Source organism: Hylobates moloch, unplaced genomic scaffold (assembly GCF_009828535.3).
Source record: "Hylobates moloch isolate HMO894 unplaced genomic scaffold, HMol_V3 SCAFFOLD_3, whole genome shotgun sequence".
Classification (NCBI taxonomy): domain Eukaryota; kingdom Metazoa; phylum Chordata; class Mammalia; order Primates; family Hylobatidae; genus Hylobates; species Hylobates moloch.
In genome coordinates this window covers 98,341,759-98,358,141 of record NW_026652278.1, presented here as the reverse complement: position 1 = coordinate 98,358,141, position 16,383 = coordinate 98,341,759, and the positions used below count along the sequence as shown (strand labels likewise).

At 40.1% G+C, this 16,383-nt stretch overlaps 1 protein-coding gene across 10 annotated transcripts in view; it reads right to left on the bottom strand.

The window, feature by feature from the left end:
- The window catches only part of ACBD5 (acyl-CoA binding domain containing 5), a 37,952-nt gene that overhangs the window by 8,551 nt on the left and 13,018 nt on the right, over positions 1-16,383 (bottom strand). For 5 of the 10 annotated variants that reach the window (XM_058436601.1, XM_032144601.2, XM_032144610.2 and 2 more), the window contains exons 5-9: positions 10,203-10,317; positions 10,072-10,104; positions 6,636-6,770; positions 4,888-5,094; positions 2,763-2,869 (exon numbers count right to left, since the gene is read on the bottom strand). In XM_058436601.1, the coding sequence (XP_058292584.1) occupies positions 2,763-2,869; positions 4,888-5,094; positions 6,636-6,770; positions 10,072-10,104; positions 10,203-10,317 (597 nt within the window). The remainder of the gene's footprint in view (positions 1-2,762; positions 2,870-4,887; positions 5,095-6,635; positions 6,771-10,071; positions 10,105-10,202; positions 10,318-16,383) is intronic. The other 5 variants (XM_058436603.1, XM_032144587.2, XM_032144593.2 and 2 more) reach the window with 2 other exon arrangements.

Sequence of the window (16,383 nt, the reverse complement as noted above, 5' to 3'; positions counted from 1 at the left end):
GAGCTCAAGGGATCCACCTGCCTCGGCCTCCCACAGTGTTGGGATTATAGGTGTCAGCCACCATGATCGGCCTACGCCACTCCATTTGTGTTTGACCTTAAGTAAAATAAATTTTATTCATGTGTTTTTAAAATTTGAGAAAAGGGGTAGATTTAATTGCATTATGAAATGAGAAAAGGGGAAAAACACAAAAAGTTAAAATCATTTCAGGGAGGCAGAAGATAAATGATTTTCTATAAGACACACTGAACTGTATTAGAACAGGATAGGTAGGTAGGAGACAGAATGGGGAGAGGATATAAAAAGGCCAAACAGAAATACAGCTGTCAAAACCACCCCCTTGTCAGATTAATAAGTAGAATACATAAGGAGCGTAAACAACTCAATAGGAAAAAAATCTAATAACCTGATTAAAACTGGGCAAAAGATCTGAATAGACATTTCTCAAAAGACCTACAAATGGCCAACAGGTATATGAAAAGGTGTTCAACATCACTGATCATCAGCGAAATGCAAATCAAAACTACAATGAGATATTATCTTGCCCCAGTTAAAATGGGTTTTATCCCAAAGACAAGCAATAACAAATGCTGGCAAGGATGTGAAGAAAAGGAAGCTCCTGTACGTTGTTGGTGAGAATGTAAAATTAGTACAGCCACTATGGAGAACAGTATGGAAGTTCCTCAAAAAACAAACAAACAAGCCGGGCGTGGTGGCTCACGCCTGTAATCCCAGCACTTTGAGAGGCCAAGGCAGGCAGATCACCTGAGGTCAGGAGTTCGAGACCAGCCTGACCAACATGGAGAAACCCCGTCTCTACTAAAAGTACAAAATTAGCTGGGCATGGTGGTGCATGTCTGTAATCCCAGCTACTCAGGAGGCTGAAGCAGGAGAATCACTTGAACCTGGGAGGCGGAGGTTGCAGTGAGCCAAGATCGTCCCATTGCACTCTAGCCTGGGCAACAAGAGCGAAACTCCATCTCAAAAAAAAAAAAAAAGTACTAAAAATAGAGTTACCATATGACCAGCAATTCCACTGCTGGCTGTATACCCAAAAGAAAGGAAATCAATATATTGAAAAGATATCAGCACTCCCATGTTTATTGCAGCATTATTCACAATAGCCAAGATTTGGAAGCAACCTAAGTCTCCATCAACAGACGAATGGATAAAGAAAATGTGGTACATATACACGATGGAGTACTATTCTACCATAAAAAAGAATGAGATCCTGTCATTTGCAATATGGATGGAATTGGAAGATATTATCTTTAGTGAAATAAGCCAGGCACAGAAAGAAAAACTTCAAATGGTCTCACTTATTTGTGAGAGCTAAAAATTAAAACAAACTCATGGAGATGGAAATACAATGAATAAGATCTAGTACCTGATAGCACAGCAGAGTGGCTATAGTCGGCAATACTTTGTTGTACATTTTAGAATAACTGAGGGAGTACAATTGGAATGTTTGGAACACAAAGAAATGATGAGTGCCTGAAATAATGGATACTCCATTTACCCTGATGTGATTATTACATATCATATGCCTGCACCAAAATATCTCATGTACCCCATAAATATATATTTATTATATTTTTTATATTTTACAAAAATAAAGTGGAGATGGGGGTCTCGCCATCTTGCCCAGGCTGGTCTCAAACTCCTGGTTTCAAGCGGAGTTCCTGCCTCAGCCTCCTGGGATTACAGGTGTGAGCCACTGAGCCCAGTCTAACCTATGAATATATACACCTACTATGTGCCCATTAAAATTAAAAATTTAAAAATTAAAAATTAAAATACTGCTATCATCATTATCAGAAAAAGTTGAGAAAAAGAATTCATGGATGTTCTATGTTTTTTTTTCAAGTTTTCTCTTCCAATACTGGATCTTAATTAACTGAAATTTAAAAATTATTTCCACTAAAAATTTCAATCCAGTGAATTACAGTCAATGTGAAGAACAGACTTATTTGTTTGAAAATTATTCAGGCCAGGCTTGGTGGCTCACACCTGTAATCCTGGCATTCTGGGAGGCCGAGGTGGGAGCACTGATCGAGGCTAGGAGTTTGAGACCAGCCTGGGCAACATATCAAGAACCCATTTTTAGGCTGGGCGCAATGGCTCACGTCCATAATCCCAGCACTTTGAGATGCTGAGGTGGGCAGATCACTTGAGGTCAGGAGTTTGAAACCAACCTGGCCAACATGGTGAAACTCTTGTCTCTACTAAAAATACAAAAATTACCCAGGTGTGGTGGCACATGCCTGTAATCCCAGCTACTTGGGAGGCTGAGGCAGGAGAATTGCTTGAACCTAGGAGGCGGAGGTTGCAGTGATCCGAGATTGCACCACTGCACTCCAGCCTGGGTAACAGGCGGAGACCCCACCTCTAAAAAACAAAAACCAACAACAAAGAAGATCATTCAATTTTCCTGAACATTAATAAATGTTTCAAACATCGGGACTAGCATAAAAAGTGTTTTCTCTGCATCCCCATCCCATGTCTCCTAGAATATTTATAAATATATGTATATTATTAGTTATAATGGAATAGTTAATTATTATTAATTTTTCTTTGACTTTTCCAGAATTTTACCTATTTTTGAATTCATAAAAAATAGTTTAAAATACAAATGTTTAAACATTTTAGGGGTATATTTTCAAAATGAAAAATAGCATGTATATTTGCTACTAATGGAAGTTATGCATTGAATTCTAATTTACCACTTTGAAAATACACCAATCAGAAAATGTCATTTTTACCTCTTCTTGTCCAAATTGTTCCATAGAATCACAGTAAACTTCACTGTCTGAATCGCTTGTCAAATGCTGAATTCCTGTAACATCTTCAATATGATCATCATTTATATCTAAATATGAACAAAAGTGCAGATAGGGTAATTATACTACAGTAGAAGAAAAACAAACTTATTCCTTTGTTTTTTTGAGATGGAGTCTTGCTCTGTTGCCCAGGCTGGAGTGCAGTGGTGTGATCTTGGCTCACTGCAACTTCTACCTCTTGAGTTCAAGCGATTCGACTGCCTCAGCCTCCCAAGTAGCTAGGATTACAGGTGCCCACCACCATGCCCAGCTAATTTTTGTTTCATTTTGTTTTGTTTTTGCGACGGAGTTTTGCTCTTGTGGCCCAGGCTGGAGTGCAGTGGTGCGATCTCAGCTCACAGCAACCTCCGCCTCCCAGATTCAAGTGATTCTCCCGCCTCAGCCTCCCAAGTAGCTGGGATTACAGGTACGGGCCACCACACCTAGGTAATTTTGCATTTTTAGTAGAGACAGGGTTTCTCCATATTGGTTAGGCTGGTCTCAAACTCCTGAGCTCAGATGATCCACCCACCTTGGCCTCCCAAAATACTGTTTTTTTTTGGTTTTTGAGACGGAGTCTCGTTCTGTTGCCAGGCTGGAGTGCAGTGGCGTGATCTCGGCTCACTGCAACCTCTGCCTCCTGGGTTCAAGTGATTCTCCTGCATCAGCCTCCAAGTAGCTGGGATTACAGGTGCACACCACCAAGCCCAGCTAATTTTTTGTATTTTTACTTGAGATGGGGTTTTGCCATGCTGGCCAGGCTGGTCTCGAACTTCTGACCTCAGGTGATCCGCCTGCCTCAGCCTCCCAAAGTGCTGGGATTACAGGCATGAATCACTGCACCCGGCCAACTTTTGTATTTTTAGTAGAGACGGAGTTTCACATTGTTGGTCAGGCTGGTCTTGAACTCCTGACCTCAGGTGATCCACCCGCCTCGGCCTCCCAAAGTGCTCGGATTACAGGCGTGAGCCACCGTGCCTGACCTTTATTCCATTTTCAAAATTCATCAGCCTTATATTATTTTTATACTGAGAGACAAATTTGATTTATCAAGCCACACTTTTTAAAATTTACCAAAACTTTAAGTTTAGTTGATAATTTTTATTTGAAAAGATTACAAAATATTTTTTCATTGAATTCCATAAAGACAGCCTAGATGAAATCTTATAAAACCTAATAACCCTATAAGAGAAAACTACCTACCAAGCAGGATGCCTAAATGTAAGATCCAACTAGGCAAGTTTGGTTCTTACATTAAGAAATGCATGTTTCTTGGCCGGGCACCGTGACTCACGCCTGTAATCCAGCACTTTGGGAGGCAGAGGCGGGCGGATCACAAGGTCAGGAGATCGAGACCACCCTGGCCAACATGGTGAAACCCTGTCTCTACTAAAAATACAAAAATTAGCTGGGCGTGGTGGCACGTGCCTGTAATCCCAGCTACTGGGGAGGCTGAGGCAGGAGAATTGTTTGAACCCAGGGGCGGAGGTTGCAGTGAGCCAAGATTGCACCACTGCACTCCAGCCTGGGTGAAAGAGTGAGACACCATCACAAAAAAAAAAAAAAAAAAGAAATGATATTTCTCACATGTACTATTATGTATCCCTAAAAATTAAAAAATAAGCCAGTGCATGGCTCAAACCTGTAATCCTAGCACTTTGGGAGGCCAAGGCAGGCAGATCACTTGAACCCAGGAGTTCCAGACCAGCCTGGGCAACCTGGCAAAACCCTGTCTCTACAAAAAATTTAAACATTAACTGGGCATGGTGGTACATGCCTGTAATCCCAGCTACTCAGGAGGCTGAGGCAGAATTGCCCAGGAGTTCAAGGCTGCAGTGAGCCATGACTATGCCACTGCACTCCAGCCTGGGCAACAGAAAGAGACACATATATAACCCTGGCCCTAATTCACTCTATTTCAAAACTATAACGCTTATAATATTAATAAGCCCTAAGATATTACTAAATTAGAGATTTTTAAATTCAAAACTGATCCTAAAGATCCTGTAATTATTAAAAGACTATTCATAGGAAAGAGGCTGGACACAGAATTATTTGGGGACAATACCTTGGTGAATGCAAACAGCAGATTTTCCAGTTTGCCCCAAGTTTTCATCAATAGGCTTTACTTCTTCTTCAGTGCTTCTGCCATTCAGGGAAGAACTGGCATGAACGTCATTCTGTATATCCTGAACAAAGCCATCTTTATCATAGCCATTAGTGACAATGACTTCCAAATTCTTATGGTCTGCTGACTTCTTCATCATTTTCTTACCTTTTATGAGAAAATGGAGAGATTCATAAAAGGTCACAGTAGGTCACCTTCTGCATACAATGTTTTAATATCCAGCTGTCATTTCCCTAACCTACCATAATCCCTTTGAAGGGTTTCCTACTTGGATCAAAGAGAAGGTGTGCTCCTTGAAATGAGGTTTACTATATGCTGAGAGCTCACCCAAACTATGCTGGCTTCAAAACTGTTTCAGTTCTCTGTCAATCTTCTAGAATTTCTTTTAAAAAGTAATCTCTCAAAGTCTTTTTACTCCCTTAGGCATAAGCAGATTGCTCTATGAGACCTAGCAGTGCAAAGGGGTCCGCATAGCTGATAAAAAGGATCCTTAAAGAAGGCGCTATTTGTCATACCTTACTGGAAAGGGAAGGCAAAACTAAGTTACGCAGTTTTTTTTTTTTTTGAGACTGCGTCTCACTCTGTCACCCAGGCTGGAGTGCAATGGCATGATCTTGGCTCACTGCAACTTCCACCTCCTGGGTTCAAGTGATTCTCCTGCCTCAGCCTCCCAAGTAGGTGGGATTACAGGCACCCACCACTATGCCTGGCTAATTTTTCTATTTTTAGTAGAGATGGGGTTTCACCATGTTGGTCAGGCTGGTCTCGAACTCCCAACCTCAGGTGATCTGCCCGCCTCGGCCTCCCAAACTGCTGGGATTATAAGCGTGAGCAACCGCGCCTGGGCACAGTTTGTTTTAGTGTCTTTCTGTCTCCCCTTTTGAAAACAGTCTTCCCATGTGTTATTGGTATTCTAACAGGGCCCTCAATGCTCTAAGCCATAATTCCAATGTTCCTTCTTCATGAAAATTTATGCCTGTAGGCCGGGTGCGATGCCTCATGCCTATAAGCCCAGAACTTTGGGAGGCTGAGGTGGGCAGATCACTTGAGGTCAGGAGTTCGAGACCAGCCTGGTCAACATGGTGAAATCCTGTCTCTACTAAAAATACAAAAATTAGTGGGGTGTGGTGGTGCATGCCTGTAATCCCGGCTAATTGGGAGGCTGAGGCAGGAAGATGGCTTGAGGCTGCAGAGGGTGGCAAAGGCTGCAGTGAGCAGCGATCATACCACTGCACTCCAGCCTGGGCAACAGAGCAAGACTCTATCTCATAAAAAAAAAAAACAAAAAAAAACACTATGCCTGTATCCTATTCTCTGGATTCCATTCTATTTTTGGTAAGATATCGAGAGTCTAACTTGTCTCCTATCCTTAGTAACTTATGCAGATTCATGTTGGAAACAACACCTTAAAATAGCACATGTCTAATGCAGCATTTCAGGCCATCCATTTGGAGGAGTGGCCTATTCTTGTCAACCTTCAATTAACATCTATTCCATTTATGCATAAGGTTGGCTGTTCCTATACTGTGTAGTAGAGCCTTTTGGTCCACAGCAAACCTGGTTATAAGGTCAACAGCTTACATCCCACCACCTGCTTTAATCTTCTACAATACCAAATCAGCCCAAATGTCTTCATACCCTCTTAGTTTATTTATTGTAAAATTACTAACTAATTTTCCAAACATTACCATTATCACTTTGTTCTGCTCCTTTCACTTCTTCTTGGGCCTCTTCTTCCTCAGACTCGGCTCCACTGTCACTGCTTTCAGCTTTACCATTAACAGTTTTGGCGTTTGGAGTAGAAGTGAGAACATTACCAAGATCTAAAACATGAAATGACCACTTAGTCACAATGTGATAATATACAATAATGCCATAATTTCCAAGTAATACTAATAAAATTTACAAATAACTAATAAAATAATTTTGAATTAAAATGTTATATATAATAGTATTATTTTCTTTGACTATAAACATACATAGATTACATAGACAAATTCCTTCAATTATCACTTTATGATCAAGCTACCTTAAATCCTTTCTGAATCAGGTAGAGGGTAAATTATTTTTAAGTTAATATCAATCAAAATAAAGTTAGAGATCAATGGATCTTCATACATGGCAAATGAAGAGATACTTCCTATATGCTAGCATGCTGAAAACAAAAATATATTTTTGGTTCTACCAACAATCTCATCAATATTACAGTTGGGGTCCATTTTAAAAACTTTATTCCTGTATTACCTTTAGGGCTTCAGGTGCACAACTCACATTATCATGTCTTTATGATATTTAAGTTTTTTTCTTAAAGTATCCATTAATGTGATCAATCGCTTACAAAAGCAAATTGTCCAAGTGGTCAAAGCTATATCCTGAGGGTAAATACATCAGAGCTTCTCAACTTTGATGTGCATACAAATCTGAGAGCTATTTAAGATGCAGATTCTGAATTAGTAGGTCTAGGGTGATGTAAGATTCCAAATTTCTATAAAGATCACATTTGTTACCAATGCTGTTGGTTACTGGACACTGTTTTGAGAACATGGATTGAAAGACAATATTTTTGAGGTAACAATACTCCCCAAAATGATCTGCAAATTCACTGCAATCTCTATCAAAATCCAAGCTGGCATTTTTGCAAAAATTGACATGCAGATTCTAAAATTCACATGCAAATGCGAGGGATCAAGATTAGCCAAAACAATCTTGAAAAATAACAAAATTGGAGGACTCATCATTCCTGATTTCAAAACTTACTGTATATATATATTCTGAAAATGGCCATGTAAAACTGATACATCTGTTATATCGTAGCTAAATGGCTACTTTTAAGAAAATGTTTTGTTTAGAAAAAAAAGGCAAGACTGCAAACTGTTTTGCAATTTGGTAATATCTTACAAAATCACAAACATCAAACATTTCTAATTCCATTTCTAATATTTCTTACAGATAGGCTTTCACATATATGAAATGACAAATGTATGTGGTTATTCTCAGCAGTATTTTCTGAAGATCAAAGGAGTAAATAACCTAAATGTCCACCAGAATGGCTCAGGTTAAAAAAATTATGGTGCAGGTCCACAATCCCTTACCTACAACCCTTGGATCCAGATATGTTTTGAAATCTCAAGTTTTCTAATTTTGCAAAGGTTATATGGTACATATGCCATTTGGTATATTATGTAACACATCCAATAGAGTCTAAGGCAGCTCTCACTAAAAAGAGAATATGATTTTTGCAGCAAAACATATAAATAGTTACATTAAAGAGGACAGAGACTCAAAATACCCTCGTTTTACTTCAGGTCAGGTTTTACTCCCTAGATTTTTAGTTCGTATTAGACAGGTTTTGCTGCCAAATGAGTTTACCAAAAAACTTCTGGTCTTCAAAGATTGTTAAAATTGTAAGTTATAGCTAGGTAGCTGTGAGCCTGCACCTTTATTACTATTATTTACTCTTCTTTGTTTTATAATTAGCTGTTTAAATATCTGCCTCTGGCCAGTGGCTGGACATCACTGCAGCAGATTCAGATTTATTTCCCTCTGCATCCCAACATGGCTGACATACATAAAACATTTAATTTTTTTTCTGGCAGGGCACAGTTGCTCATGCCTTTAATTCCAGCGCTTTGGGAAGATGAGTTGGGAGGATTAGCTGAGGTCAGGAGTTCGAGATCAGCCTGGCCAACACAGCAAAACCTAAAAATACAAAAATTAGCCAGGCATGGTGGTGCACACTTGTAATCCCAGCTACCTGGGAGGCTAAGTCAGGAGAATTGCTTGAACCCAGGAAGTGGAGGTTGCAGTGAGCCGAGACGGGACCACTGCACTCCAGTCAGTGTGACAGAGGAAGACTCCATCTCAAAAAAGAAAAGAAGAAAACATTTAGTTTTTCTCTGAATTGAATAAGCATGCCTTGTAAGAAGGACTACTTGTTAATATTTGACTTCTATAAGCAAATCAGATGTAGAATGATGTGGTAGAGTTATGCCCAGTAAGCAGTCAGTACTACTTGCAAATGGTTTATGACCGTGACAAGGACCGATTTCAGCACAGGAAGATTACTATTCTGAAATGCTGCCATTATGGTCAATTATTAAAAGATGTCTTATAAATAGGGATGTCAAGGGAAAAAAAGGGGATGCCAGGTGATTTTTATTTAAAGGGTATATAATTTTCTCTTAAATTGACTCTCGTGGTCTCATTTCACTCTGCTTTCTAAAAAAAATTCAAGATCAAATGTTTAGTTAATACCAACAAATCTTGCATTTTATTCAACTCCTACAAATATGCAAAACATAACCCTTTCAATCCTTTGTGTACATGAAGATAAAATTCCAAAAAAAAAAAAAATAGAAATTGTAATCCATGCAGAGATGCCTGAACCAAAATAAAGAAAAAAAAAGCTAAATGAATTAACTGTCTTGCATTAGCTTACTATGCTATAGTTAAACCATACCCTAAACACATCCATTTTTAACTTCCTTTTTTGTTTTTTCTTTTTTTCGAGACAGCATCTCACTCCGTTGCTCAGGCCGGAGTGCAGCAGAGTGATCTCATCTCACTGCAACCTCCGCCTCCTGGGTTCAAGTGATTCTTGTGCCTCAGCCTCCCAAGTAGCTGGGATCACAGGCGTGTGCCACCATGCCTGGCTAATTTTTGTGTTTTTTGTAGAGACGGGGTTTCACCAAGTTGGCAAGTCTGGTCTTGAACTCCTGACCTCAGGTGATCTGCCCGCTTTTGCCTCCCAAAGTGCTGGGATTACAGGCATGAGCCACCACACCTGGCCAACATATCCATTTTAAAATTAGCTAGTAAATCATTGAATTCAAAGTACTATTAATGTAATTCTCAAAGCAAAATGGAAAATATGATCTATCAAAATAAAACCATGAATTCTGCTATAATTTCAAATACACTAAGTAAACTACCTGGTATATTTTAATAGCTTACCACTTAAGGGTTAAAATTTTAAGGGTTTATGATGTTTTGGAACTTCATACAATGTGTTTGCTTGGAATGAAAACTCCTGGGTGACAAGATTGTAAGTTTTATAAGTTTGTGCAGAATTCTTTGGACATGTAAATTTTAAACAAAACTTTTACATGATTTCATGATTCCTACCTTCTAAACATTTAGAGATTTTCTCCAGTCGGACTGGCACGTGAAAGTAAGAAAAAAAATCAGACATACAAATATTAATATGTGCATAATATATCAGTTGATGAATTTAAAAATAGGTAAAATAGTCCAACCTGAGGTTATATCAGAACTCCTGCCACTCTTTTTGTCCTCGACAATTTCATAAAATGGACCTATGACACGCAGCAATTCTTCAACTTTCTCAGTCATTGGCATAGTTTCAATAATCTGTAATCAAAAGAAACAAATATTGTGAAATCACAAACTCTTAATTTGATCTCCGCTAGTATCAAATAATCTATTTCCAATTTGTCAGTAATTTTAAGATTTGACATTCATAATAGACTCTCTGAAGGATCTACATTAATTACATACTTAATGTATACACACTGTGGCCGGGTGAGGTGGTGGCTCATGCCTGTAATCCCAGCACTTTGGGAGGCCAAGGCAGAAGGATGGCTTGAGCCCCGGAGTTTGAGACCGGCCTTGGCAACATAGTGAGACCCTGTCTCTATAGAAATTTTTTAAAAAACATTAACCAGGCACGGTGGTGTGTGCCTGTGGTCCCAGCTACTCCAGAGGCTGAGGTGGGAGGATTACATGAGCCTGGGAGGTTGAGGCTACAGTGAGCCATTATGGCACCACTGCACTCCAGGCTTGGTGACAGAGTGAGATGCCATCTCCAAAAATTAAAAAATAAAAGGAATCCTTTAAAAAAAAGTACATACACTCCTAGAAAAGCTTCAAGTATATTAAAGATCTAAAAGTGTTCTCATTTTGAAGACTATTTTACATGAGCTTCATGTAAAATTTTATACAATAACCTATAAATTGTGTATTAAAGCTAGGGGGTGCGGTGCAATGGCTCACAACTGTAATCCCAGCACTTTGGCAGGCCAAAGCAGGAGGAGGATGGCTTGAGCCCAGGATTTAGAGACTTGCCTGGGCAACATAGTAAGGGCCCATCTCTACAAAAAAAAAAAATTGTTTAATTATCCAGACATGGTGGTGGATGCCTGTAGTCCCAGCTACTTGGGAAGCTGAGGTGGAAGGATCTCTTGAGCCAGGAAATTGAGGCTGCAGTGAGCCATGATCACACCACACTGCACTCCAGCCTAGGCAACAGAGTGAGATCTTGTTTCCAAAAAAATAAAGGAAACAAACAAAAAGACTAGGGGCTTTCATTAAATCAAATAGAAAACTGAAGTTAGAGAAAAATTATGATGTCTGTTCTTTAACAATAAGGTAGCGTAGTATTTCTAATAGGGCACAAAAGTAAAGTAGGAAATGGTAATCACTTTCAGACACCTTCATAAATATGGGCCAATTTAGAATCATCAAATTTAAAGAGCAAGGTAAATTAACTGAAAAGGTATTTAACTAAACAGCCATCAATTGGTGACTGATCAAAGAAATTAAAGCACTTCTAGATTAGAAATATTTTGCAGATATTAAAAAGAATAAAGTCAGCTCTGTGTGTGCTAATTACAGGATGTTTAATATGATAACAGGGGCTGGGCGTGGTGGCTCACGCCTGTAATCCCAGCACTTTGGGAGGCCGAGGTGGGAGGATCACCTGAGGTCAGGAGTTCGAGACCAGCCTGTCCAACATGGTAAAACCCCATCTCTACTAAAAATACAAATATTAGCTGGGCTTGGTGGCTCGCACCTGTGATCCCAGCTACTTGGGGGGCTGAGGCAGGAGAATTGCTTTAACCCAGGAGGTGGAGGTTGCAATGAGCCAACATCACACCACTGCATTCCAGCCTGGGCGACAGAGTGAGACTCTGTCTCCAAAAAAAAAAAGGATACCAGAACTGGCTCCCTCTACCTCTCTCTCTCTTTCTTTCTTTTTTTTTTTTTTTTTTGGAGACAGAGTCTTGCTCCATCATCACCCAGGCTGGGCTGCAGTGCAGCGGCGTGATCTCGGCTCACTGCAACTTCCACCTTCCTGGTTCAAGCAATTCTTACCTTCAAGCAATTTCAGACACCTTCGTATGTGATTCGCCCACCTCGGCCTCCCAAAGTGCTGGGGTTATAGGTGTTAGCCACTGCGCCCGGCCAAAACCCTAAAATTCTCGTTCATACAACATGCTTTTATTTCTAAACCAAATACAAGATGGATCATTGGTGGTCTATGGTAGTCAGCAACTCTGATAGGATTACATGCTCTTCAACACCATTCCCCACTGTGTTATATGTGTAGGAGGAGGTTGTTGAGAGAGATTACACAGAATGAACTATGTTAACAATAACTGGTTCTAGTGATTACAATTTAATTTTACAGCTTGTAGTAAATTATCTGATTGCTGCTCCTCTGAATGTACTGTGAAAGGAATGCTTTCATCACAAAATTTCTTTTTGCTAAAGGAAACATTTGTTATGAGGCTAGGGCCATGTGAAGGAATGTTTTATTGTTTCTTATAAATATCTGAGTTGTAACATATTTGAATTATAATAATAATTCTGAGATAAATCAGATTCAAACCAAGAGAAATGTTTACTTTAATGTGACCAAGTCACAACTAATAAATGGCAGAGAAATAATTCAAACATAAATCAGCACCCTTTGCACTATCCCACACTGCCGTAATATAAAGCCTTCAGTTAGCAGAATCTAGTAAGCCAATTGCATACCACATCCTGACCACCAAGCAACATCTCTACTTCTCAAGGCTTATTAAAAGATCTCTTTCTTAACTTTGTTCTTATTTTTAAGGCTACTAAATTCAGCATTTGGGTTTCTCATGCCCCATAGGGTAAAAGTAAACTGTGGACTGAAATGTCAGAACGAAATAAAAGGAGTATCCATTGGCGCTAAGCAAATATTAACTGAGTATTCATTCTCTCAACAAACCAGAATTTCAGCAGTTAATATAGTGAAGACATAGTAGCCAAAACAAGACACATCCAAAATTGATGAAGTTACTCTGTTTTTTCATTTTCTTTTTGATTCAGAGGGTACATGTGCAGGTTTGTTACAAGGGTATACTATGTGATGCTGAAGTTTGGGCTTCTATTGATCCAGTCACCCATACAGTAAACAGTACCCAACAGGAAGTTTTTCAGCCCTCGCCTCCACCCTTTTGAAGAGGTTATTCTCTGAGGAAGAAACTTTAAACATACACAAACCAAGAATGATCTCAGCCATTTGCAAAATTATCTCCCTGACACCAATACTGAAATACAAGAAATGGTGCACATGTACACAGAGATACAGACTACACACACACACACACACACACACACACACACACACAAGCAGACACAGGCAAATCTCAGTCTAGGTAACTACTACCTACCCTCAGAGAAGATGTTATCTAAACCAAGCTTGTCCAATCTGCAGTCCTCGGGCAGCATGTGGCCCAAGATGGCTTTAAATACCCAACACAAATTTGCAAACTTTCTTCTTTTTTTCTTTTTTTGCAACAGCGTCTCACTCTGTCGCACAGGCTGGAATGCAGTGGCATGATCTTGGCTCACTGCAGCCTCTGCCCCTGGGGTTCAAGCAATTCTCCTATCTCAGCTGCCCGAGTAGCTGAGACTATAGGCATGCACCACCATGATCAGCTAATTTATTTGTATTTTTAGTAGAGACAGGGTTTCACCATGTTACCCAGGCTGGTCTGGAACTCCTGACCTCAAGAGATCCACCCACCTCAGCCTCCCAAAGTGCTGGGATTACTAGCTGGGATTACTAGCATGAGCCACTGCGCCTGGCCCAAATTCGTAAACTTTCTTGAAACATTCTGATTTTTTTTGTGACTTTTTTTTTTAGTTCACCAGCTATCGTTAGTATCAGTGTATTTTATGTGTGGCCTAAAATAATTCTTCTTCCAGCGTGGCTCAGGGAAGCCAAAAGATTGGACAGCCCAGTCTAAAGTTGTAAGTTAACTAAGCTAATTTAATATATTATAACCCAACCAAATGAAGGATGTTTTGACAGAAATATCTGGTAAGCTGCATGGACACCAGAAAAGAGGCATCCAAAGCCCCATAATTTTTCTAGGTCTATCCAGCACTTTTCCTCAGTGAGAGACATCATTTCTAGATGATGAAAATATACTAGAAAGGTGTAGATATACTCTAAGAAAGCGAAGACTAAATTCCTCCGGCTTTTTTGGTCCAAAATGACATTCCTCAGGCTTTTTTGGTCCAAAATGACCACATCTCTTAAAGCCATACAAATCCCAATGCTCTACTCTCTGTTCAATGGAATCACTAATTCAGTCTCCCAAGTGCTTCTAACCTTTTGAAGAGTGACCTAGATATCAATCCTGAGTATGCTGATCAGTAGAAACCTATCACTCACTCTAAGTTAAGAAACTGGCATTCATTTTTTCCCTCAATCTGCAAAAGATCTTACTATGCGTGAAACCTTAAAACAAAAGCCAGCCCTCAGTACTCAGAGAAAGTTGGCGTTCTAGAGTTGTTGAGCTATGGACTAGATCCTTGGCCATGGTAACTTTCAGGTTCCATCTATCTTTCTTTCTTCCTTCCTTCCTTCCTTCCTTCCTCCCTCCCTCCCTCCTTCCTTCCTTCTTTCTTTCTTTCTTTCTTTCATGGACTAGATCCTCGGCCATGGTAACTTTCAGGTTCCATCTTCCTTCCTTCCTTCCTTTCTTCTTTCTTTCTTTCTTATGGACTAGATCCTTGGCCATGGTAACTTTCAGGTCCTTCCTTCCTTCCTTCCTTCCTTCCTTCCTTCCTCCCTTCCTTCCTTCCTTCCCTCCCTCCCTCCCTCCCTCCCTCCCTCCTTCCTATTTTCTGAGACAGTCTCGCTTGTTGCTCAGGCTGGAGTGCAATGGTATGATCTCGGCTCCCTGCAACCTCTGCCTCCTTGATTCAAGTGATTCTTCTGTCTCAGCCTCTCTAGTAGCTGAGATTACAAGCGCCCGCCACCACACCCAGCTAAATTTTTATATTTTAGTAGAGACGGAGTTTCACCATGTTAGCCAGGCTGGTCTCGAACTCCTGACCTCAGGTGATCTGCCTGTCTCAGCCTCCCAAAGTGCTGGGATTACAGGCATGAGCCACTGCGCCCAGCTGAGATTCCATCTTTAATGAGACTATCCTCTAATCCTCCCTCTATTGCAGTGATTATCCCAATCTCTTAAAAATCCTGAAATAATTAGTCTGGGGTCATCCTGGGGCATTTGTATTTTTTCACAAGATCCCCTAGTGATTCTGATGTGTAGCCAGGGTTGAGTACACCCATCTCTTTTTAAATTCAACAGACATAAGGCACATTATTCAAATGTTAGCTGAATACTCTGGAAATCCCCAGAAGATAGCCTAAATTTGTACAAAAAAAAATAGAATTTTGGCCAGGCGCAGTGGCTCACTCCTATAATCCCAGCACTTTGGGAGGCCAAAGTGGGAAGATCCCGAGGTCAGGAGTTTGAGATCAGTCTGGCCAACATAGTGAAACCCCGTCTGTACTAAAAATACAAAAAATTAGCCAGATGTGGTGGTTTGCACCTGTAATCCCAGCTACTCGGGAGGCTGAGGCAGGAGAATGGTGTGAACTGAGGAGGTGGACGTTGCAGTGAGCCAAGATGGTGCCATTACACTCTAGCCCAGGTGACAGTGCAAGACACCGTCTCAAAAAAAAAAAAAAAAAAAAGAATTTTATACTTCTACAAATAAATCTTATTCAATGAAACATGCATTTCTCCTACCCCTCAAACCACATTACTTTCCCTCAAAGCGAAAATCCTATTACATTATATTAAAATAATGTTTTATTCCATCAAGCTTTTCAGTGACATTTTATGGGGCACTATCAATCAGGAAAAGCAATTTTCTACAAAACATAATCCTATTATGTTAAAATATATATATATATTTTTGAGACGGATTCTTGCCCTGTCACCCAGGCGGAAGTGCAGTGGCACAATCTCGGCTCACTGCAACCTCTGCCTCCCGGGTTCAAGTGATTCTCCTGCCTCAGCCTCCCGAGTAGCTAGGATTACAGGCGTATGCCACCACGCCAGGCTAATTTTTTTGTATTTTTAGTAGAGACGGGGTTTCGCCATGTTGGCCAGGCTGGTCTCAAACTCCTGACCTCAGGTGATCTGCCCGCCTCGGCTTCGCAAAGTGCTGGGATTACAGGCATGAGCCACCATGCCCTGTGTTAAAAGAATTTTTGTATTCAGTCAACTTTCTCAGAGATATTTTATGGGGCAACTTATAAATTATGAAAAGTCACTTTTTACAAAACATCATTCATTATAAAATATAAGATTGCTGAAACCTCTGACTGCAAAGACATAAAATGAGATTTATACTGTA